The sequence below is a fragment of the Thermobia domestica genome, chromosome 10 (genome assembly GCF_964235325.1).
Source record: "Thermobia domestica chromosome 10, izTheDome1.hap1.1, whole genome shotgun sequence".
NCBI lineage: Eukaryota > Metazoa > Arthropoda > Insecta > Zygentoma > Lepismatidae > Thermobia > Thermobia domestica.
The window spans coordinates 35,504,629-35,529,217 of NC_137463.1; the positions used below are offsets into that span (position 1 = coordinate 35,504,629).

Consider the following 24,589-nt stretch of genomic DNA (forward strand, 5'->3'; position numbering starts at 1 on the left):
AATTTACATCGTTATATGCTAGTACTGCAGTACGGCGCAGAAATAGACTAGCTATTTGAAGACAAACTCAGTATATAAATAAATAAATAAATAAATAAATAAATAAATAAATAGTTGAATGTGGTATTGTCACATGCAAGAAAATTGTCAAATGTATGGAATAAGTATAATATAACTAATTGTACAATATAACATACAAATATACAATAATATACAAATACAAATAAGGAGAAAAAGAAACATGAAGATCTACAAAATAATTGGTTTTACGTTTTATGCTGTTTTTAATTCCCTAGGATAGAAACAGGCTAAACTATTGTGAAATCAGGAATGTAGTGAAGCCGGCACAGCTTTTGAAGAAGAAACGATACTTCAGTACAGAATCAGGAAAAGTACTTTTTTTTTTCGTTTCAGAGAACATGAAATAAAGAATGAGCAATGTACTTTTAACTTACTACAGAAGTGTTCAAAGATAAACAAAAGAATGAATTAATTAGGCTATTGTCTGCCCTCCTTCATTTTAATTTCCTCTGTAGAAACAGACATTTCCTCTTCCCTTATCAGAAAGAAGAAAGAATTTTCTTGCATAAAAAGTAACCAGTACACATTCGAGGTGGTGAGCATTGATTCAAAACATAGATATATTCACTAGTTCCACATAAAAGTGAAATTGATAAATAATAAAAATAAAATCTGATGTAGAAAAATTATTTATTTATAATAGTTCTCTACAGAGCCAAATTCCATTTACAGAGGAACATAGGTATTGTCATATAATTACATATGAAATACATATATTTATATCTATATATTGAAAGAAAGAAAAAAAAGATTATACATGTAGAGAAGGAAAAATAAAAGTTAAATAATAAAACAAAATTACAATATTAGTAATATAAATATTTAGAAAAATGAAAAATATGAAAAATGAAAAATAGTCTCCAGTATAGATTCACAATTCATAGAGATAACACTTCTTAATTATTTAATTATTCCATACATAATGTCTCTTCAAAATATTATTTTTGAGTATACACAAATATACAGAGATAGGATAACAGAAGTCAAGATCCAGAACTGATGAAACCAACTGATTGAAATTTTTACAAGCTCTAACTATGAATGACTCCTGGTGGATTGTAATATGAGATCTCGCTATGTGAAATACTAAATTCTTATGCAATGATCGTTTTGGTATATTGAAATTAATATATTGGAGTAAATTACAATTATCTGTCACTGAGTTTACTGGTTTGTACAGCGGGAGACACTTCTAAATGGTACACCTTAGCCGTAAATCTCTATATGGCTGTACCATTTAGAAGTGTCCCCCGCTGTACAAGTATATTTGTTGAAAATGCTATAGTTGCTTCTGTTATGTATTGATCCAATATACAATGTTAAAATAAACATTCATAATTTGATTTTAGTTTTTTCGTTTATGCTTAAATTGTGTTTTTGGTTCTTACCTCCCATCATGTGCTCCGCTACAGATGAATTTGGCACTACAATCTTGTGCCATTACATACAAGTAGGAAAGTAAGAACGATCTTATCTTGTGTCACGAAGTACTTGTAGTTTATTCTAACAGTAATGCATAATGGAACTGTTTGATTAAACTACAAGAGCTATTTTTTATGTATCCTATAGCATTTATCAGCAATTAAATAGTTAGTTAGTTTACTTACGATTTTTTTTCTTAAGTAAGAATTATTAAGTAAAATTGTCTGGAATTGCACGGGAGGCATCCCTCTTCTGTCACCCTCCCATATCGACACTCATTTCTTTCATTCTAGTTCTCAACCTATTCCTTCACTCAATACCTACTCCTTAGCTGGCACATTTCTGTACAATATTTCGAACTCAGAAGAAAAGGACCATCTTATTACTGTTTTGCTGGCTTAATAGAGCCTCCTATAGTGTAATTGGAATACAAATCTACCTCCAGACATAATACTCACACAAGGCAGAAAATATGGCTATTTTAATTTAAAATGAATAAGAATTTGGTTGTTTTCAGTTTACTTGTTGTCATGTTAAATGAAATGTTAGTATTGTAGAATGTTTATATAACGAAACTATTCTTTTATCAGGCCACAAGCAAATGGCGAAAGTTGTGCCTTCACAGCACCAGGAGGAGGAGGGGAACATCTACCGGAAGTAAAGAAATTTTTACGGAGGGAAGAATCCAGGAGATCTATCATCAGCTACAATCCACATGACAATCGTAATGTCGAAAATCCAACTACGTGAGTAGTATCTGTTTTTATTTTGTAAATATCAATTTGACTTTATTAAATCATAGTAAGGTAATATAGCTTTAAAAAAAGACGTTTGAAGTTTCATTCATTGCTAATAAAATCCACTCACCATATTATTCCATGAATCTCTAAAATATAGCTTAATAACCTGACATACTAAAAATAATACAAAATTTACCATTTTTCTTTTGCTTGTTTTTCGTAAGTGAAAGGAGATAATGAAATGCAACTTACCACAATCATAAATAATGTTATTCTACAACAGAAAATATGAACCTGAAGAATTTTCAGTGTTGCTATCCATAGAAATTACAGTGTTGCCAGAATAACATTACCCTCAGTTAAGGCAGCGACTAGAGGAACGAACTCAACTGCATTTGATTACGTATCATGTTGTTTTTGTATCCTGTGAACTACTTTTTAAATAACATTATTATTTAAAATTATTTTGTTTATTACAAACTAAATGTAACTATTATTTAAAAGTAGTTCACAGAATACCAAAACAACATGATAAGTAATTAAATGCAGTTCAGTTCGTACCTCTAGTTACTGCCTTAACTTAGATTTTGGGAGAAATGTTATTCTGGCAACACTGTAATTTCTATGATGGCAACACTGAAAATTCTTCAGTTTTATATTTTCTGTTGTAATGATTTTTTATCTCCTTTCACTTATGGTAAACAAGCAAAAGAAAAATGGTAAATTTTGTATTATTTTTAATATGTCAAGCTCTTAATCTAAATACACACAGTTGAGTATTAGATTGTATGGTTGGGAATTTTAGAATTTAAGACCTTAGAGAGACTATGAATCTGTAGTAAACTATTTATTTAAAAATAATAAAAATGTTACGTATTTAATACTACTTGCTCATTTCTTTTATTAACAGTATATGTACTGGTGTTCACAAGGGAAGCTTATGACACTGAAATTCTAAGGAATTAAAAAAACATGGTGGAAACATTTCAAAGCAGCTACTGGGTAAAAATGTATATAAAAACTGTTGGATTTATAAAAGAACTTTCGAACCAAAACAGAGAATATTAAAACTCAGAAGCAGAGAGTTGTACTTTTTTTTGAGCAGAGGGGGAGGGGGTAAACATACCAGAGAAGAATTTCAGGAGACGAGTTATGGCCTATTAGCAACTCTTTGCATAATTTCCATTATTTATAGGAGGTATTTTCGTATTACTTCTGTAATTAAACTTCAAAATCGATTACAACTTGAAACTTTTTATATTTAGTGCTTTATTTGCAAATTCCCTGTATATAGGTAAACGTAGAATGCTGAAGAGCTGTAAAATTTGAGATTTTCTAGAGAGAGATTTTGCAAAGTTCTCTCAATAATAATAATAATAATAATAATAATAATAATAATAATAATAATAATAATAATAATAATAATAATAATAATAATAATAATAATAATAATAATAATAATAATAGGAAGAAGAAGAAAAAATGTTTCCATATTACAACGATATTCACATATACATGTGTGAGAATGCAGGCAATATATCTGTTAAATTTCTTTCTGAATCTAGTAACCTGCGAAGACCAAAGATAGTAAATACAAAGCATTGATTTATTGTTGAAAGCCTAATATGTATTATCCGAAAACTGAAAGAAGTTTCATAAAAAGTGTTTAAAAAAAAGAAGGGAAAGTTTTTCTCAGGGTATGAAGATAGGATTAAACCTATGAGCTTTTCTCCTACAAATCTCTACTTATACAATAATTTCTTTTAACAGAAAGCAAAACAAAACAAAACTAAACAAACAAACAAAAAGGATAGGAAAAAAAACGTACATATGAAACATACTGAAAATTGAAATAGAAGTATATATGGGAAAAATTGAAATAAAACGATAAATTAATGTATCACAGTATTGCGAGCGGTGATGATGTTTAGAAACAAATGCAAGCAAAAGGCTAGTACTTACCATAAAAAAACAAAGTATCTTCTAAGCTTAAGTACCGCTTTCGGAAGATCCTTCCTCCATCTTCAGCTTAGATCCAATTCGAAGAGAATTTAAAACATGGAACGGGGGATGTGGATAGGTAAAAAAAATGGTTAAAAGGATTTTAAAATGTGAAGCACAAATCTTCTGTCAAAAATGAACATATGCAGATGCCCACTCACTCATCACTCTTCATGTTGTTTACTGTTTATCCATGACTTCCAGATGGCGGAAATATGTAGTAAAAAGACTGCTCCAAATCACATTTATTTCTCCTATTTCTAAATTAAGTGTAGGTTTCTCTTTATGAATTAAAGAATCCTATTACATTTTATGTATTCTTCCCCCCTCCCCCCCCCCCCAATGTTTTAAATCTTTTTCGAATTGGATCTAAGATGAAGATGGAAGAAGGATCTTCCGAAAGGGCTACTTACACTTACAAGAATATTTTGATAAATTAATATGTCGGTGATAAATGGTGGATTTAACACGAGTTGTCATCCTAAAGGAAGTAATGATAAGTGTTGGTAACGAATGCGTGAATTGATGAAATTATAAAGCAGTAGGAAATTGGTTGCTCAGTACAACTCATACGCATAATGTCCGCTATATACACTTACCGCTCGTGTCATAAGTAAGCATTCTGCAGTTAAGCCATTGTGGCTTCAGATATATTTATGTTCTTCAAGTTTATTGTATTTATGCATTTATTTCATTGTATTTATTTATTTATTTTAGGAATACAGAAACTCTAATCCACTTGCTAAAAGGCAGTTTAGGAACTGGAATATTAGCTATGCCAAATGCCTTCAATAACTCTGGTATAGTACTAGGAACAATTGGTACAATCTTCATTGGAATAATATGTACTTACTGCCTTCATCAGTTGGTAAGCATTCTCTTTTCTCCGTATGTACATTTTGTCTTTCATTTTCGAAAAAAAAGATCGGTGTTCATGTATCTCGTATCCGCAAAGTAGAGTTCCAAATTCTTCACAATAATACATGCTTTTCTTTACATTTGACTTTGAATATGTTTAATGTTTTATTAATCAAGATTTACACATGTCTTGTCATGATCAAGTTAGGATAGTAGTCCAATCATTGTAAAGTTTTGTGTACCAATTTCTTTATACATACCAAGTCTAGGATGGTGATTGTACTTTTAATTTGGCAACAATGCATCTTAATATTCTTTAGTGACTCTGATGAAACTGAATTTCTCGTAACAAAATAACTCCTTGTGTTACAATATATTTGAAAGAGAACATATACGGGACGGGCATAAATATTTTGCTACCAAATTGTACATATTTTAGTTGACACATATAGAGATTACAGTCTTGGTGGGGTGGGTATAATCGAAGAATTCAATCACCGAATAAAAAAACAACTGCCTAATCTTGAATGAAACAAAAATGAGAAGAGACAAACACAAATCATACCGAAAAATATAAACTGTTCCTTTATTGTAGTCGGTTCTTTTTAGTTAAATCAAATGAAACTTTCAAAGAACCAAGAAGTGATGCTCTTTTGCATCCAAATTGCGCAAATGCTCTCAGATTATATAATTTCCCTTGGTGTATAGTTTTCTTCTTCTTCTTCTTTTAAATTCATCATCGGAATAATAAAGTAAATTGTTTTTGTGAAGAACCAACTATTAATTAGTAGAAATTAGTTAGGGAACTAATTTGACATTTCGAGAGAAACCATGATTTACTTAGTCCATACCTAACTACGCAATTGGAAACAAAAATAATGACTTGAATTAGTTGAGAATTGTGGCGTTTTAATTGTAATTGTTCAACTGAAAAATGGTATGAAAATAAGTGCTCTCATACTCTGGGTTTTTAAAAATAGAACATTTATTTACTAATTTCGATTTTGATACACTTCTAGTCTGTGAAATAAAGGTGGAAAAGGTTTCGGCCAATGTTTAGTTGAAGGGGACCAGTCTTTCTTTCTTTCTTTCCTTCTTTTCTTTTCGAAAAAATGTTACAATTTCGCTAAATTCTGTTAATATTAGGTTAGGTTAGAGCTAACTATTTGCATCATTGTATTCATATTTCCTTATGTGTACTCCGGTAAATGCACATAGTCTCTACAGCATTTCGCATTTCTCATTTCTACAACATGTATTTCTATTTTATTCTTAAATGAGACACAAATCAATTACGTTTCCCTTACTTCAACTCATTTCTCGTGTAAATCTTTATTTTATTTATTTTTTTTTTTTTTTATGTACGTTTGGGCCCCTTCATCTAAACCTGCTCCCTTTTAAATTTCTTGTTGCTTATTTGTCAGGAAAATAGTATAAGTTTTAAGATCAAATGCAACTGTGTTTGAAATCATAATGAATCTCACTAAAATATACTTTCTTCAAGTAGTAATAAAAGTGTTTCCAGAACGACGAAAACGATGGATTTATAAATGTTACTAATATTGTTTAACTAATTTCTTATGTAATGTGCTATTTTATAGGTCCAGGCGCAGTACATCCTATGCAAAAGATTAAAAGTTCCCTGTCTAAATTATCCTGCGTCGATGGAAGTTGCTTTGACGCAAGGACCCGACAAACTTAAAAGAGTGGCACCGTACTCTGGGTAAGCATAGAGGAAAATGGTTTGTGACCTCCATATAAATTGATCATTAGGTTTAGATTTAGAGTTAGCTTATTACACTCTTGGTAACTATTTTAATACAACTTCCATACAAGTTGTATTACCGTGTCAATTATTTGAGAAAGATATAAAATATTAAAAGAAAAATAAATCATATAACAGTAGCAATTACATTAATGTGAAAGATAATTAAGAACTACCATATGTAGTCAGTGACGTATGTCAAAAATCTCAGATTATTTGGCAATCAAATACTAATTAGTTTAGTGTTCTATCCTGTACTAAACATTAAACTACGTACTGCAATTTTGAAATCAAGCTTTAACACTGCAAAAAATGGAATAGGAGAATTACAGTGTGATGCTAATATCAGGTGTGGTCGGGGAGCGTTTGGTTTAGTTGATCACGGGGGGGAGGGGGGACGGTGAAGCGAGTTCTTGCCCCGGGCGACAACTAGACTGTATGTAGACGTTTTCGATCTTCATGACCGTTCTCAAATTAAAAAATTTATATTTAAAAAAGTACAGAGAAAAAAAGGCATACATTTGTTAGTGTACCATGAAAAATAACAACAGAAAAGTAAGTCTCTGTAATACATGAAAATAATCAATGATAGAATTGAGATTTATGTCATAATTTCATATTTCTCATCATTTTTCAAAGAAAGGTTTTGGAACGAGTCGTAAACCTGTTTTCTGAAATGTTTGCATTGATTGTTAGAGAGAAATATCTCGATATAAATCTCACCATAAAATACACCAGAAAAAGTCAGCATAGGAAAAGTTTAAAGCGTAACATGTAATAAATGTTAAAAGGTGAAAATAAATGCTAAAAAGACTAAAATGTTAAGTTTCCATAAAGTTAAGTCAACGTCAATAAATTGCTTTCTTTTGCAGGCACATTGTGAACGCTTTTCTGATATCGTATCAAATAGGAATATGTTGTGTGTATATAGTGTTCGTAGCATCAAATATCAAAGAGGTAAGTGGCACTATAAGCATAGAAAATCTATACCTTTCAAACACTATTTATTTGCTCGATTCTTCCATTTATAACAATTTGACTATTAACAGTCTTTTTCCTTCATTTTCTGCGTTTATGAGTAAAAGTAACAATATGCATATTCTAAAGTTTATTTTAAACAAAACAAAATATAATTCGAAAAGAGAAATACAGAAGAAGTTTCATGTACGCCATTGTTTTTCAACCTGTGGCACGCGTGTCTCTGATAGTCAGTGTTCGTAGGTTTCCTTAGAAAATTTCCCTCGACAAAAAATTTTCTCCTTTCTTTGATCAAGTTTTCCCTAGTTTGTTGAGTGTCCAATTCCTATAACGGAAGTTAGATGATAAGATTAATTTAGCTATATTAAAGGAACCAACTGGAGTTGTTTTGTTCATTTTTTTTTGCTTCTATTTCTTTTACTTTTTCTTTCGCTTTTTGTTACAAAAAAAAAAAAAAAAAAAGGAATGGGTACAAATTATGCTATTTAAAATAGACACACATACACTATTCCTATTGTAATGGTTCATTTCTGAAGAACAAAGAAAAGTTTAAACATTTATATTGGTCTAGTCTGCGCGAGAATTTCCCTGGATTTTCACGTTTTATTGAAAAAAATCTCTGTTTCCCTTTTTGCTAAATTTACCTACGAAATTTCCCTATGTTAGGGAAATTTACCTCAAACTACGAATACTCCAGGTGGTAGGAAAGCCAGTGATGGACGGTACACATGAAATTTTTCTCTTACTTGAGACAAAAAATAAATAAATAAATAAATAAATAAATAAATAAATAAATAAATAAATAAATAAAATAAAAAATAAAAATAAAAAACATGAAGTGCAACTGAAACAAAGCCTCGACCTATGAACTTTCCCGATATTCTCTTTCATCTAGTAAAACCAAAAACTTACGTTATCCAGAGATTTCTCCACTCTCTTCTACACCTTTTGTGTAATTTCTATTAAAATCTAATCAGCTCGAGAGACTGGTCAGTATTTTGTGCGTACGAAATTTGAAGACAATCGGTTAAAAGCTACTTTTTTATTGTTGATGATTGGATTGGAGTTTAGTCTCCTTTTCAGCACCGAGGCTATATGAGACATAAATCTGCAGCTTAACATGGGATCCAAATTACATGAGCTGTCACTGGAAGTCGAACCCAGCTCTTTCGCGCCAAAGATTCATATGCTAAGCATATAACCACGAGGGAACTCTTTGAATTATCATGAACAACATAATCGTAGGCACATACACACGTACATCATGCTTTAAAAAGAACTACATGAACGTAAATCTGATTTAAACTACTCACTGAACAAAACAATACGTTTATTGTGAAAATATTAACGTGCAACAGTTTCGCCAACTATCCACTTTGGCTTCATCAGACACTATGAATACATTTAATATAAGAGACAGCGAAAACATTCCCTGATCCGTGATTGGCTACCATTCTCTACTAAGGGTTTGATGAAGCCAAATTGGAGAGTTGGAGAAACTGTTACACTTTAATATTTTTTTACAATAAATGTATTGTTTTGCTCAGCGAATAGTTTAAATCAGATTTAAGTCTGCTAAAAGCAAAGCTTGTACAATGTAAATATTACATAAACGTCAGATTTAAGTCTGCTAAAAGCAAAGCTTGTACAATATAAACGTCAGATTTAAGTTTGCTAAAAGCAAAGCTTGTACAATGTAAATATTACATAAACGTCAGATTTAAGTCTGCTACAAGCAAAGCTTGTACCAGGGGCGGGTCCAGGACCGACTTCTGTGGGGGGCGGTGGGTTGTCATACTGCTACTTTTAAGGGCTCGAAACTTTGGGATGAGTTTTATTTATATATATAAAATAAGAAAGTTTCCTCTTCTGGGGGGGGGGTGTACAATGTAAATATTACACAAACGTCAGATTTAAGTCTGTTAAAAGGAAAGCTTGTACTGTACAATGTAAATATTACATAAACGTCAGATTTAAGTCTGCTGAAAGCAATGTTTGTACAATGTAAATATTACTTAAACGTCAGATTTAAGTCTGCTGAAAGCAAAGCTTGTACAATGTAAATATTACATAAACGTCAGATTTAAGTCTGCTAAAAGCAATGCTTGTACAATGTAAATATTACATAAACGTCAGATTTAAGTCTGCTAAAAGCAATGCTTGTACAATGTAAATATTACATAAACGTATTCAGAGAATTCAGAACATGAAAACCTAAAGAAATTGTTAACAAATAGAGGAATCCACCTCATTCATGGAAGTTCCCCGTCCTTTGTCAGGAAGTTAAAAATGTTCAAAGTTGTGAGAAAACCACAATACAGAGACACCATTGATGATCACTCATACTGCAGGTGAGATTTTTTCTTCATCCGTTCTAATCATTATTATTAATACTTTTACATAAGAATGCACTAAAATAATACTGAAGCTAAGTTTAAATATGAAATGCTTTGAAAACAGACATTATCCTGTGGAAGATAATCAATAATATTTCAATTAATTTTTAAAAGAAAGTTGTCTAGTCCTCGATTCTCCTTCTTGTTTTTACTTGTACGTAAAACGTGGAAATGATTAAACTCGGGAGCCAAACCTCTGTAGACCATAATACGTCACATGTCTACTGACTTCATCAAGGTCTGCCACCGTGTCAAATAGTCAAGCAGAGACCTTTGATTCCCAGCTTATAGGCCATCAAAGTTTGGTTTAAGTATGACAAGCACTTAAATGTGCAGTAAATGGAGTGGTTACTTATAGTAATGATTCGTTAAAAATCAATGAAGAACGATTTTTTTCCGCAACAGAGAAACTTATTAGTTTGCGATTAAAGAAGATATTCTAACAATAATTTATTGATCGGAATAGTTCCACTGTTCTTGAGCTAGATTGGTATCAATTCAAATTCAAAATCAAATTCAAATGCATTTATTAAAGTTGGCGAGAGTCAACCAATGCTGTTCTTCTAACCTCATACCCTTGCCATTAAGAGAAGAAAGTAAAACAAAGAATTATAAAAGAAAGTTTTGATAAGATCAAGTAACTATGTTAAAAATGGAAAATTAAAAAAGATACATATACAGAGTGTTACAAAAATGTGTCACAATATTTTGGAAACAGATTCCTCATAACAAAATAAGGGAAAAAAAAGTTAATATGGACCTGTGCTCAAAAGTGGACAGTTTCATAGTTATAGAATGCCGAAAACGTGAAACAAGGGAACTTTAAAAGTTCATAGCTGAACTACTATGGGACCTATTGTAGTCGGGTCAAGACATCACTGAGGAACTGGTATGTAAACTATCCAAATATCCATATTTAAGAATGCTCCAGTACTTGGACACCAATTTTTAGAGATAGGTGGAGAGTGATCAAGTACTTCCAAACAGCCTCTCTAAAACTGATTGTGCAAGTACCGGAGGTTCTGAAAGATGGATATTTGGATGGTTCACATAATAGTTCCTCAGTGATATCTTGACCCGACTACGATCGGTTCTATAGTAGTGGGAACTATGGATCTTTAAAGTTCATTTTCTCATGTTTTCGACACCCTATAACTACGAAACTATGTATGTCCGACCACAGGTCCATATTGTAACGATATCTTTGTATTTTTAGTGTAATTCTAAATATCTTTTATTATACTTCTGGGCAATGTGTAATTTTAAAATATGCACTAACTAGATACGGAAAAAAGAATAGAATAAAAAAATTGATTCTAATATGTTAATTTGATGAGTTGTCATAACAACGTTTTATAAATAAACGATATAATAGTTCACAAAGTATGTATGCACAATCATAGAAGTGTATTTTATTTCAATAATTGTGTGCCACTATAAAAGCTAAGAAATCTAAACACAATATAAACTGTTTTGAGTGAATTTAGTGCTATAAAATAGAGAAAAATATGACTGAGGACCTGTATATAACAAGTTATGCTTTTATATAAATTTGGTGGTTTACCGCCAGGACCTTAGGAGATTTGGATCAAGTTCAGTAGACAGTCTCCTAAGCAATAAAAATTAAGTCTACAGATTGACTTTAAGGTTACCTAGTTTTGATAAGAGAAATATCAATACGGAGTATACATTAAGGAGTCGCACAAAAATTTTTCAGAACTATCAAAATGAGTTGTACTGATGTTGGAAATGCAACAGAAATGGTAACAGGGAGATGAGCATCTCTGACCTAGCCGATTTCATTAAACAGCAGTTTGGACAATTAAGGCAAGATCTTGGTGAAAAAAATGGATCAAATGATTGATCGAATGGATCAACAAATCAGTAAAATGGATCAGCGAATGGAACAATGGAGGCATGAACGGATGAATATAATAATCACAGTAAGGATTTAAAGAAAATCTGTCAGTTCCCGAAGAAATTTCATCACATGTTAGCATGAATGCGTTAAGTGAACCTGAACCTTCCACAGAAACTATGGAGAATATAGTTCCTAAATTTGCATCAACGAAGAAATATGTCATCATTGATTTAAATGTATGGATGAAAGCTGCTGAGTGTTCACAAAAACATACTGCGGTATTGGTTGGATCAGATTATCTTAACTTTTCTTTTCATTCGAATTTTTTCATTGCCTTATGGATACTGGGTGTAATGAAGATTTTGGTATGTATCAATATGTGAAAAGTTATGGTCATCTTCGTCTAGTGAATGAACTGTTCAATGATATGTATACGACATTGGTTCATGTAGCAGGAAGAAAATTGATTCCAGTATTCGTGAAATTCAGGAGTAGAACGTGTGTTCCCACCAATGTTTGTAGTGATTGGCAGATTGAGTTGAGCTATTGAAATGTTTATTCAATGAAAAGACTAAAATGTTAGTAGTGAACAATCAGATGGCGCTTTTACAGAACGTGATGCAGTGCGTTGATTTCAATAATCTAAGTCTGACATCGCAAAATTTTGAAAATCCATCAATGGTGCAATACAGGAATAACCTGAACCAAACTAACCTTAATCGAAACCAAATTCGAAACATCCATGTGAGATTAAAATGTGATCCCAGTGTAAAAGGTGATGTTAAATTCACGTCTACCGGTAATGTAACTTAACCTAATTACAGAGGAAACAAAAACCGTGGTAGGACAAATTACCGTGAATATTGTGGGAAGAATAGGTACAGATATGTTAGGAGACACGACATCTCGCCACCAGTAAAACGAATGAGAACTGAACATAATTTTACCGGTAAGAAAACCGAACCTAACCTTAGTAGTAATAGTAATAGTAATCGCGTAACTGAACCTAATCCTAGTGCTGTACGATTACGTACACCTAAGAAGCATGTAAGCATTAGATCTAATTTGCCTCGAAGTGGACTTCCTAGAAATCTCATAGATGGCAAAATTTCTCAAAATAAGAAACAAAGAACTGTAGAAATAAGTAGCATGCAAGACTGTATTCCGATTTGTGACTTTCAAAGAACCTTGAATGAATTTGTTGGTCATGTAACTTAAGCTAAAGTTACTGCGTCCGAGAAAACAGTATTCCATTGATTTTTGCTTTATTTTGCTTTGAAATATCATTATGATTGTGTTTGTTATTCGTATCTTGTTTGAATTCTACGAAGATAATTAAACGAATTAACGAATGGAACAATTCATACATTTATGATCTTAATAAGAAGTTAATTATTATGTTATGTTCTGATTATCATCGATATTTCAATTTTAATCTATATTATGTTTAACTATATTCTATATTTCATCCTTTTTCGTTCAAAGAACACCTTCTTCATTATGCCCAAGTAAATAATTATTAACTTGTAACAAACTTTTAATGTACCCGGAAAGGACTTAAATTAAATAACTTGTAAATCAAATTTTGAAGGTGCCTTATCGTCGTTGAAATGTATAAATAAATGAAGTCAATCATAAAATTTAAAATAAATATGGTAATAATATTGTTATAAAAATAAATATGATATATGTACATTTATATGAATTGTAATTTTCATATATACAAGGTGCATTCGAAAACTTGAATGATTAATATATATTATTTAACGGTTCAGGATTCTTTTATTTTATTTTGTAAATTCAATTAAAAAAAGTCCTATATTTCGGGTGACATATGTAACGATATCTTTGTATTTTTAGTGTAATTCTAAATATCTTTTATTATACTTCTAGACAATGTGCAATTTTAAAATATGCACTAACTAGTTAGAAGAAGAAGATACGGAAAAAAGAATAGAATAAAAAAATTGATTCTAATATGTTAATTTGATGAGTTGTTATAACAACGTTTTATAAATAAACGATATAATAGTTCACTAACCACCATATAAAGTATGTATGCGCAATCATAGAAGTGTATTTTATTTTAATAATTGTGCACCACTATAAAAGCTAGGAAATCTAAACACAATATAAACTGTTTCGAGTGAATTTAGTGATATAAAATAGAGACAAATATGACTGAGGACTTGTATATAACAAGTTAAACTATTATAATATGAACTTTTTTTTTTTTTACTATTTTGATGTGAGGAATCTATTCCCAAAATATTGTGACAATTTTTGTAACACCCTACTGTGCAATTACAAGTTCTAAATAAATAACTAAAAGTAGCTTAATTACGATAGGTTTAAAGCAAGCAAAATACAAAATCCATTACATAAGAAAATAAAACAAAGAAATATGCTATGTAGTGACATACCAAATCATACATATCATGAGTGCTAGAGAGTAATCGCTAGTAAATGAACAAGTAAACTTTTATAATGTTTGAATGGCATTTAAGGCCATTGGTCTTTTCTTGTTTTATGCAAAGCGTTTTATGTCCTTAGCCCTGATATAGCAAAGTAAATTAGTTACCTGTCTAAGTTAATAATTTTTAAATGGAACAGACGATAACCAACATAGGTAGTTAGGTTTCACTGTTGCTTCTTAACATACTGTTGTTGTATGGTAATGCGTATCATTTTGAAAATAACAAATAGCTTCAACTATCTATATTTTTTTTTTTTTTCAGGTAGTGGATCTCTACGCCTTTGAGATGGACATTCGGTTATACATGGTATTCTTGCTAGTTCCTTTAATTCTTATAAACTTTATAAGAAATTTAAAACTGTTGGCTCCATTTTCAACTCTTGCGAATATCATTACCTTCGTGGGATTAGGAATTGTCCTTTATTACATTTTTCTGGACATTCCATCTATTCATGACAAGAAGCTGGTTGGAGAAACAGGACCGTTCTTCCTTTTTGTTGGCACAACACTCTTTGCTTTGGAAGCAGTTGGTGTGGTGAGTAAGATTAATCTTACGTTGTAAAGTTAATTTTTATTTATATCCTTTACAAACTAGTCATTCAGATTAATACGCTATTATATACATTCTAGATTACTTGGGAATGTGTTTGATTTTTACAATTTTTTTTTCCATAGTATTTGGTAAAGTTTAACCCAATGACTGCCGACAGAATTTTATTTTGAAAAATGTCGCTCAACTTGAAGCTTCGGGGTATAATACTCTGTGCTTAGAGTTAAGATCGTTGAAATGTGTAAGTAACTGATGGTATGAATGTTTTAATAATAGTTTCCAGACAATATACTGTTTGTACTTTCTCACATTATGTAACTATAATGATTTGACACACGTTCTAAACTGTAAGCAATTTTTTTTTTTTTCCATAAAATACGAGAGTGATTAAGAAATACAGAAAAATTAAATGTCTCATTTTTCGATATAGTCACCATGACGTGCAATGCAGATATTCCAGCTCACTAGAAGTGAGTGGGTATACTGTGAGAAAAAAAAATGTTTGGTTGTGACTGTAGTCACTCATTCACCGTAGTTTCTACCTCTTCATCGATTCGGAAATGATTGTCTCTCGTTGCCTCTTTGAGGGGTTCGGAAAGGTAAAAGTCACAAAGGGTGAGAATTGAAAAATCTGTGTGAGACACTCGAATTTTATATCGTGGACTGTGGGTGCCATTAAAGGGTCGACATGGGCTTGGGAGTTGTCCTGCAGCACAAAATTAAAAAGAAAGAAAGAAAGTCAGAAATTTATCTTCGTTTACTCTTGGTTGCAGAGGAAAGGTGATTTTGGAGCGTGTTTCCATATGAAGCAGTGGTCACTGGCGATCCATTTTTCATGTATTGTTCCAAAATTACTCCATTTTTATCCTAGAATATAGTGAAACTTTTCCCGCTGATGCTTGGATGCGGAATGTGTTTGATTTTGACAATGGCCTATGACTCCATTTCATGCTCACTCTCTTTGTTTCATATTGGTGATGGTAGACCCACATTTTATATCTTGAAACAATTCTACCCAGAAATCTATCACTTTCGGCCTGAAAACGATACAAAAGTTTCTCAAAGGCATCAATACAACTGTCTCTCAATTCAAGGCAATGACATGGTACTCATCTCACAAACACTCTATTGAACGGCAATTCATCATGGACAGTAGCGTATATTGAACCAAACTAACATCCAAAATGGTGGCTATTTCCTTCAAGATAATATGCCTATTTTGATTCAAAAGCTCGTCCGCTTCAGCTACGTTTTCGTTCGCTACCACTCGGTATGCCTGGTCTAGTCGTGGGGTATTCTTCACAAAAGTTACTCTTCTTTTAAACTTTCTGCACCATTCGTAGACATACTGCAGAAACGCATTAGTCACCGTGCTGCATTTTCATTCTTCGATGAATTTTAATCGGTTTGACACATTCACTACACACACATAAAATTACAAATCGCTGCTTTAACATGGTGCTTTTTTTTTTTTTTTTTTTTACTTTTAAGGTTTTCATTTGAACCCTCCTCGTATTATAAAGCACGGACGAACAGTAGTAATAAATTTTTGTTTATTTGTTTGGAGCTTAACGTTCCTTTCACCATGAAGGTTGTATGAGACATGGATCTACAGCTTAACGAAAGATCCAACGCACATGAGTTTCCACCGGGAACCGAAACAAGGTTCCTTCAAGCCAACGTTTATGCTCTTAGCGCTATGTTTAAATGTTATTATCATTGTTATAATAGTTAAAAACAAAACAAATCTGAATATAGTGTTATGTCCTGATTTGTATTTATGTAGAACAACATATGCATAGCCATGCCAGCCATCTTTCTCTCCTTCAAAAAATAAAATAAAATAATAAATAAATAAATAAAGTTAACATTCATAAAGTATTTTAGTATGTAACATGACAGTAAAGCTGTGAAAGAGAGAGAAAGAGAAAGATGACTCTCTTTAGCACAGATCTAGTAAAAGAGGAATGTATATTTATAGTCAAATAGAATATTGTTAACTTTGTTACATTGTTTCAGTGTCAAATGAACACAATTCTGTATTTGAAATATTTATAAATAAATAAATAACAATGTTTGTGCGTATTCATTTGCAGATCATTGCATTGGAAAACAACATGAAGACACCACAATCATTTGGAGGATACCTTGGAGTTCTCAACAGAGGAATGTTTGTTATTGTTATTTTGTACGTTGTTGTTGGATTTCTTGGATATGTGAAATATGGAGATAAGGCAGCAGGAAGTATCACGTTAAACCTACCACAACAGGAAATGTAAGTCACTAGTACAAGATACATAAATTCTATTCGTTGTTTTAAACTTTCACGACGAGAGTGCAACATTTACTTTCTCTGTTTTCCAGATAAATGTTGTCGTGTATTTTAGGTATTAAACCGACGATCGTTTCGCTGGTCCTATTACTGACCCTGAGGAGGCTGGCGAAAGGACTAGCGAAACGATCGTCGGTTAAGTGCCTAAAATATACATTTATCACCTAAATATCAGAGGGAGCAATGTTGAATATAAAGCTACGTTAAATTCACTCAATATTAAATAAACTAAATTTTGTTACTTTATATTTACACTAGCAGCGTTCACCCCGCTTCGCTGCGGTCACCCCGCTTCGCTGCGGTCACCCCGGAACGCAATAAACTTTGTTACTTAGATAATTTTTACTTTTTCGCTTTCAAGTGATATGATAAAAACCATAGAAGATTGCATTAAATGTTAACATTATATCGCCTGTCATTTATGTTAACCCGCCCCGCTTCGCTGCGGTCACCCCGGAAGTTTTCGCTTTCAAGTGATATGATAAAAACCATAGTAGATTGCAGTAAATGTTAACATTATATCGCCTGTCATTTATGTTAACCCGCCGAGTTACACGGTCATGCGGGTTGCATATAAATACGTTTATTTTTACTTATGATGAACTAACAAAGGATTTGTACGTTATGGACACTTGAATGGTCAATTATCTCAAGACACTGGTAATTAAAAATTAAAGTGATATGATAAAAACCATCTAGGGTCCAAATCCTAATAACCCCCCAAAAATAAAAGAAATTGGTTCAGCCGTATTAGCGTGATGAGGTAACAAAGGATTTGTGCGTTCTCTTTTATATAATAGACTAGCAGCGTTCACCCCGCTTCGCTGCGGTCACCCCGGAACGCAATAAACTTTGTTACTTAGATAATTTTTACTTTTTCGCTTTCAAGTGATATGATAAAAACCATAGAAGATTGCATTAAATGTTAACATTATATCGCCTGTCATTTATGTTAACCCGCCCCGCTTCGCTGCGGTCACCCCGGAAGTTTTCGCTTTCAAGTGATATGATAAAAACCATAGTAGATTGCAGTAAATGTTAACATTATATCGCCTGTCATTTATGTTAACCCGCCGAGTGACACGGTCATGCGGGTTGCATATAAATACGTTTATTTTTACCTATGATGAACTAACAAAGGATTTGTACGTTATGGACACTTGAATGGTCAATTATCTCAAGACACTGGTAATTAAAAATTAAAGTGATATGATAAAAACCATCTAGGGTCCAAATCCTAATAACCCCCCAAAAATAAAAGAAATTGGTTCAGCCGTATTAGCGTGATGAGGTAACAAAGGATTTGTGCGTTCTCTTTTATATATATAGATGAATCTTCAATGGCCATAGTATATTGCAACCACTCATTTTCTTGTGTCCGTCTTCACGGTAAAATCTTCTACTTAACAGGTAAGTACTAGTATTGTACATCTTAGTTCCATCTTCATTTCATCGTATAACCATAATTTGTACTTTTATTTGTAAGAAAAAAATTAAATTATTTCCGTCACTCCTCCAATGTGCTAGTTTATTTATTAGAGGAATGGCAATTATAAATACTTGCAATAAAATGGTAAAATACTTGCAATACAATGGTAAAATACTTGCATTGTTTTCCCCATAAATTAAAATATAAATTGTAGATATATATGTAATGAAAAGAAGATGGAACTTAAAAGAAAAAAAAAAAGTTCGCAGTTACCTGTGAGTAAAGAATTTTACCCTAGAAATGAATAGAGAAAAATGAGTGGTTGCAATATCGCTACTGAAGATTCAAGCAAACATAGGGTAACAAAAATATAATTTATTTCATATTACCACAATTTGCGTCAATCAAATCAGTTTTAATGAAAATGTCTGTTCAGTTAATTGTAATACATACAATCTTCGAAAAAGAGGTGATTTCTTTACTATTTTTAAAAGTAGTTCTATATTTCACATGAGTACAAAAAGCTTTACACTTATTGAGCAAGTTGGAAAGTGAATATGCTGATCAAAAACAGTTGAGATTTCATTTAGAATCGAGATTGAGCGTAGGTTAGACAAATTGTATTGTGTGCCTCGATAAATTGTATTATCTTTTATTGCGTTTCGTGTACCAAACACATGTGCAAATTGTATTTTGATATAGAACATATCACAATCATTAACCTGATTAGTACATATTATGTTTTTCATATAGTTAACTGACTACAATATAAAAGTATTGATTACAGTATAAGATATATATATAATGACAGAAGCACTTAACCTGATTAGTACATATAATGTTTACTTAACATATAGTTAATTGTTTACAGTATATAAAAGTATTGATTATAATATAAAATCAATATAAAATGTCAGAAGTCATTAACCTGATTAGCACATATTATGCACTAACTACGATTAATAGTCCAATTAACTATGATTATTACAGGGTATAGTTAATTGATTACAGAGTATGAAAGTATTAATTACAGTATAAGATATGTCAGAAATCATTAACCTGATTAGTACATGTAATGTTTGCTTTTCACATAGTTAACTGATTACAAAGTATAAATGTAGAACAAAGCGAAAAAAATATTCTAACAATTCTCCTGTAATATTTTTTTTCCTGAGGTAAACTAGTCGACGAATCGGAAAACTCTGAGGCGGATCTGCTACAAGAATCTAACAAACAAAATTAAGGAAAAAATATTGATTAGGAAAGAAAAGTGTAAAGTGTTCCTATAAATTTTATAGTATGCGTAAACTCATAAACGTTACACGAGAAAGAAAGTTTGTGCAAAGCAAGAGAGATTCAAATTCTAAGAAGAAATATAACTTAGGCATGCATATATTTAATAGTGACTTTTACCGTAATAAAAGGACCTAGGTGATGTATCATATGTTTGTGCACGGTTACTTTTGTAATTTATTGTTTTATATTTTCCTCTGTTTTATTGTTGAGACAATTTATATGAATTGAAATTTCTTCAGTCGCCAGAAAAAGAATATACTATTTATTTCGAATATATTTTTGTTAAGTTTGAATCAGACCAATTTCAGTAGGGTTTGTAGTATTTATTGTGCAACTCAATGTAATATAGAATGTATGAAATAGTAATCCAAACTTCTCTATAGTACAAAATGGCGGCATATGGCACCCATGAAAGTTTCCGATGTCAGATCCAAGTAACAAATACATAAAAACAGCTTTGAATTGTTCCGTACATACAGTATATACCCAAAATTCAACTCGGACTAGGGTAATTTGAGTAAGGCATGAATTGAGATTATTAAGAGTAACTAGAAAAATGAAACGCAACAGATACATTTAAGATCTTATTTAATATTCCATTACAGAAATAATCACTTTTCATCTAGTAAAGTTGTTTTTACGTACTATTTAGCAAAAGAAATACTAACCACTGTACACACTGTATTTTAAACTATAATGTGTTACAGTTTCGGATATCTATCATATCCTTTATCAGACGCTATATACACACTATAGAACATAAATGAATATACAGATATATGTATAGTCATCCTTATGAAAAAGTCTAAATTCTATTGGCTGAAGCCTTCAGCCAATCCCGTAGGTCCCCGGCATAAAACAACATAAAGATTATAAGAGGAGGAAGAAAGATACCAATGCCGTATACAAACATGTTAAGGAGACTAATCATGAAAAGACAGAAATATTAGAGATAGAGAAGAGAAATAAGAAAAATGGAAAGAAGGGGATTGGATAAAGAAAATAGGAAGAGATAAGCTGATGAATTGGACAGGAGGCTTACCTATTAATGAATTATGGCAGAGAATTTTGAAAAGCATAGAGAGAAAGATGGGATTAAAGAAGGCCCTTATGAGGACCAGAAATGGCGGCATGTGATTGGCAGGAAAATTGACATGGGGACCTACGTGATTGGCTGAAGACTTCAGCCAATAGAATTTAGACTTTTCCACAAGGATGACTATATATATATGTCTGTATTTTCATTTATGTTCTATAATGTCTATATAGTGTCTGATGAAGGATATAGTAGATATCGGAAACTGTAACACATTATAGTTTAAAATACAGTGTGCGTTGAAGTTTTGGTCAGTATTTCTTTTGTCACAATATTCAATCTAAAGCCATGAATAGTGTTACTGTAGTATTTAGCTTCACATTATTATCTAACATCAGTATATTAGATGATCAATCAAGCTCACATGCATTCCAGAGGGATGAAGAATTATTTTACATTATAAGAATAAATGACAGAATTTTCCATTTCAAAAACTGCTCAAACTTTACAAAAACAACTTTTTCCCTAGCTGGGAAACTAATGTAATATAGAATGTATGAAATAGTAATCCAAACTTTTCTATAGTACAAAATGGATGTTTTTACAGTTTTACAGTTTTCAGTTACTTTTACAGTTAGAAATGAAAGGGAAAAAAATATTGAAATGGAACTTCCATAATTGAAAACTGTGATTAGTATATGTGTTTCATTTAATATATGACATTAACTAACTCAAGTACTTTTATTTTTCAGATTGGCCCAATCTGTCAAAATAATGTTTGCAGTGGCTATTTTCATTTCATACGCTCTCCAGTGCTATGTTCCAGTAGAAATTATTTGGACAAACTATTTAAAAGAACGGCTAGAAAAGAATCCAAGAAAAATGCTTTGGGAGTACGTAGTACGAACGGGGGTAGTTATTACAACCTGTAAGTAATGTTTACGTTGTTACTATTTTGTATCTTCTATTCTTAGGAAATTATTATTATTATTATTATTATTTTACAAAATTACACATACGAGTATAGAGATATGTGATTTTGCTAGAGAAAATATAATTAATATTAATAAATAAAGCTAAGCAAACTAATTGCATGCTAGACTTCAGTTGTTAACCCTATCAGTTTAAAGATACGGAAGTCATTACAAAATATACTCGAATAATAATAAAAAAAAATAGTTTAAATGTTGTTGTATCACAACCTTTGTGGATCTTTTTGCTGATATGTAAGGACTATGATAACTTTAAGATAAAATTGAGAAAAATCATTACATAAATTTTGTACATAAATTTACAAAGCGAGACTAAACAAGAAAAGCTTTCAGAGAATCGAGACGGGAAGCTTTCTTTTATTATTTGTATGGATTATGAGAAGTGTAAATTAATAAAGATATTGAATTTGAATTGGATATTTTACTCCTATGATCACTCAAAAGTTAATGAATCAAACATGAACTTTGACAGATTTCCTTGATCTCTTGCTTTAGCATTATCCAGACATTAATATTATTTAGGGATGGCCAAAATTTTCAGGAATCGAAAAAAATTTCACTTTATGGGTTTCGGAAAAATTCAGGAATTTAGTAAAATTCCGGAATTCGGAAATATTACGGGATTTTTTCAATTTCGGATTTTCCGAAACCTTATTTTTTTAAATTCCGGATTTTTTCGAAATCGGATTTTCCCGAAATCAGAATTTTAACAAAATCCATATTTTTTCGAATTCCGGAATTTTTCCTATTTTACATTGGCCATCCCTAATATTATCCTCTCTTTCTTTTCAATCCTGGTTGGATGATAACCTGTAGACAATCGACAGTGTTTATGCTTTTCGTTTTCCTATTTTGAATTTGGCTGGCTATGGACCGCATAGAATCTAGGTCTTTCTGGTTAATATCTTCTCTTTCTCTTCCCAGTTTCTTCATTCTTTCTCTTCTGACTATTCTATGCTCCTCAGAAATTATTAGTTTGTGTCTATGGTTAGATGGTTTCTCCTCCAGTGTCTTGATGTTAACTCGGCTTTTAAACTTCTTTCTGCTATGGATTACATCCCCTGTAAATCCACTCTCCACTGCGTCTCTTTTAACGTCTTCTACGCACCCATTTCGTTGGGGCGTTCAGTCCTGTGATATACTTGAAAATCTTTGTCAATCGGTTCTTGTCAATTCTTATTAGACCTCCGTATAATTTCACTCTTCACTTGCGTGCTTGCGTATTATGATGGTGATTCTTTCAGTGTTTCTATAGAGATCCTCGTTCTTTTTATTATAAGTTCCCCCAGTATTTTGTGGTCCTAGAATTTTCCTTTTTTTTAAGTTTCTGCAACTCCCCATTTTATTTAGTGTCAGACACTCCGAAGCATTTAGACTCTCTGGTTTTATTGCTATGCTATAGTATCTGAGCTTCACTTTGTAGGATATTGCTCATTTGTTGTACCTGTTCTGAGTTAACATGTAGACCAGTTCCAATTTCCTTGCTATTGTCCTGTTTGTCTCTTTCTCCAGTTCATTGGGTTTTATCTATTCTTCCAGATACTTGATTTTTTCTGTTCTCTTGATGTTTCTGTGGTACACTTTCAAGTGTCTCTCTCTCTCTATTTGGTGTCTGTATTTCATGTATTCTGTCTTCTCGTAGGAGACTTTAAGCTCTCGTTTCTCAGAGATTTCGTGCAAACTATTCAGCATTTTTCGGATATCTTTTCAGTTTTGAGCTATAGGGACAAGATCATAAGCGAAAGCCAAACATTTAATTTCTAGACTGTGACCTTTCCCCTCGTGATGTATTCCTCGTATTCCTTCCATTTCCCTTCCAAGCCAATGCTTTTACTTATTTATTTTCTGTTTCTTTGTGTATGTTTTTTCAGGAAATAATAATCTTCATGAAAAGAATAGAACAAAATATTATTTCTATCTTTGAGAACAGTTCTTCCTTCTGGCTTTGCTTTGAAAATTTTCTTTCCTTATAGCAGATTTGGGTTCGAATTTCAATAAGAGTACTTGAGATTCGAATTCCACACATATTAGTTATAGATATATATATATGCCATAGAATATCTGAGAAAAAATGCACGTCATTAAACTTTGAGCGAATTGTTAGGTGTAAGAAATGAAATAATAAAAATAATAACAATAAATCTTGGTCAAAATCTCCATGAAAGATTTATCCTATCAAAATGTGGTACAAAATATGGAGAAAATATTTGCTTGCGGAAAGAATCGAGACTAGAAACGGAATAACAGAATATTATAGAAGATGGACTAATAGTGAAGTGTATGCTTTTGTAATTATAAAATTAAAATATTAGTTGATTATCAGGCAACTACCTAAAACTAGGTCACAACTGGTTATCATAGAAATAACATTGTATT

At 31.7% G+C, this 24,589-nt stretch overlaps 1 protein-coding gene across 3 annotated transcripts in view; it reads left to right on the plus strand.

The window, feature by feature from the left end:
- Positions 1-24,589, plus strand: part of LOC145662437 (proton-coupled amino acid transporter-like protein acs) — a 67,013-nt gene that overhangs the window by 40,330 nt on the left and 2,094 nt on the right. For all 3 annotated transcript variants that reach the window (XM_081728007.1, XM_081728006.1, XM_081728008.1), the window contains 7 exons: positions 2,094-2,249; positions 4,962-5,112; positions 6,704-6,825; positions 7,740-7,824; positions 14,841-15,113; positions 17,225-17,403; positions 21,974-22,149. In XM_081728007.1, coding sequence (XP_081584133.1) covers positions 2,094-2,249; positions 4,962-5,112; positions 6,704-6,825; positions 7,740-7,824; positions 14,841-15,113; positions 17,225-17,403; positions 21,974-22,149 — 1,142 coding nt within the window. The remainder of the gene's footprint in view (positions 1-2,093; positions 2,250-4,961; positions 5,113-6,703; positions 6,826-7,739; positions 7,825-14,840; positions 15,114-17,224; positions 17,404-21,973; positions 22,150-24,589) is intronic.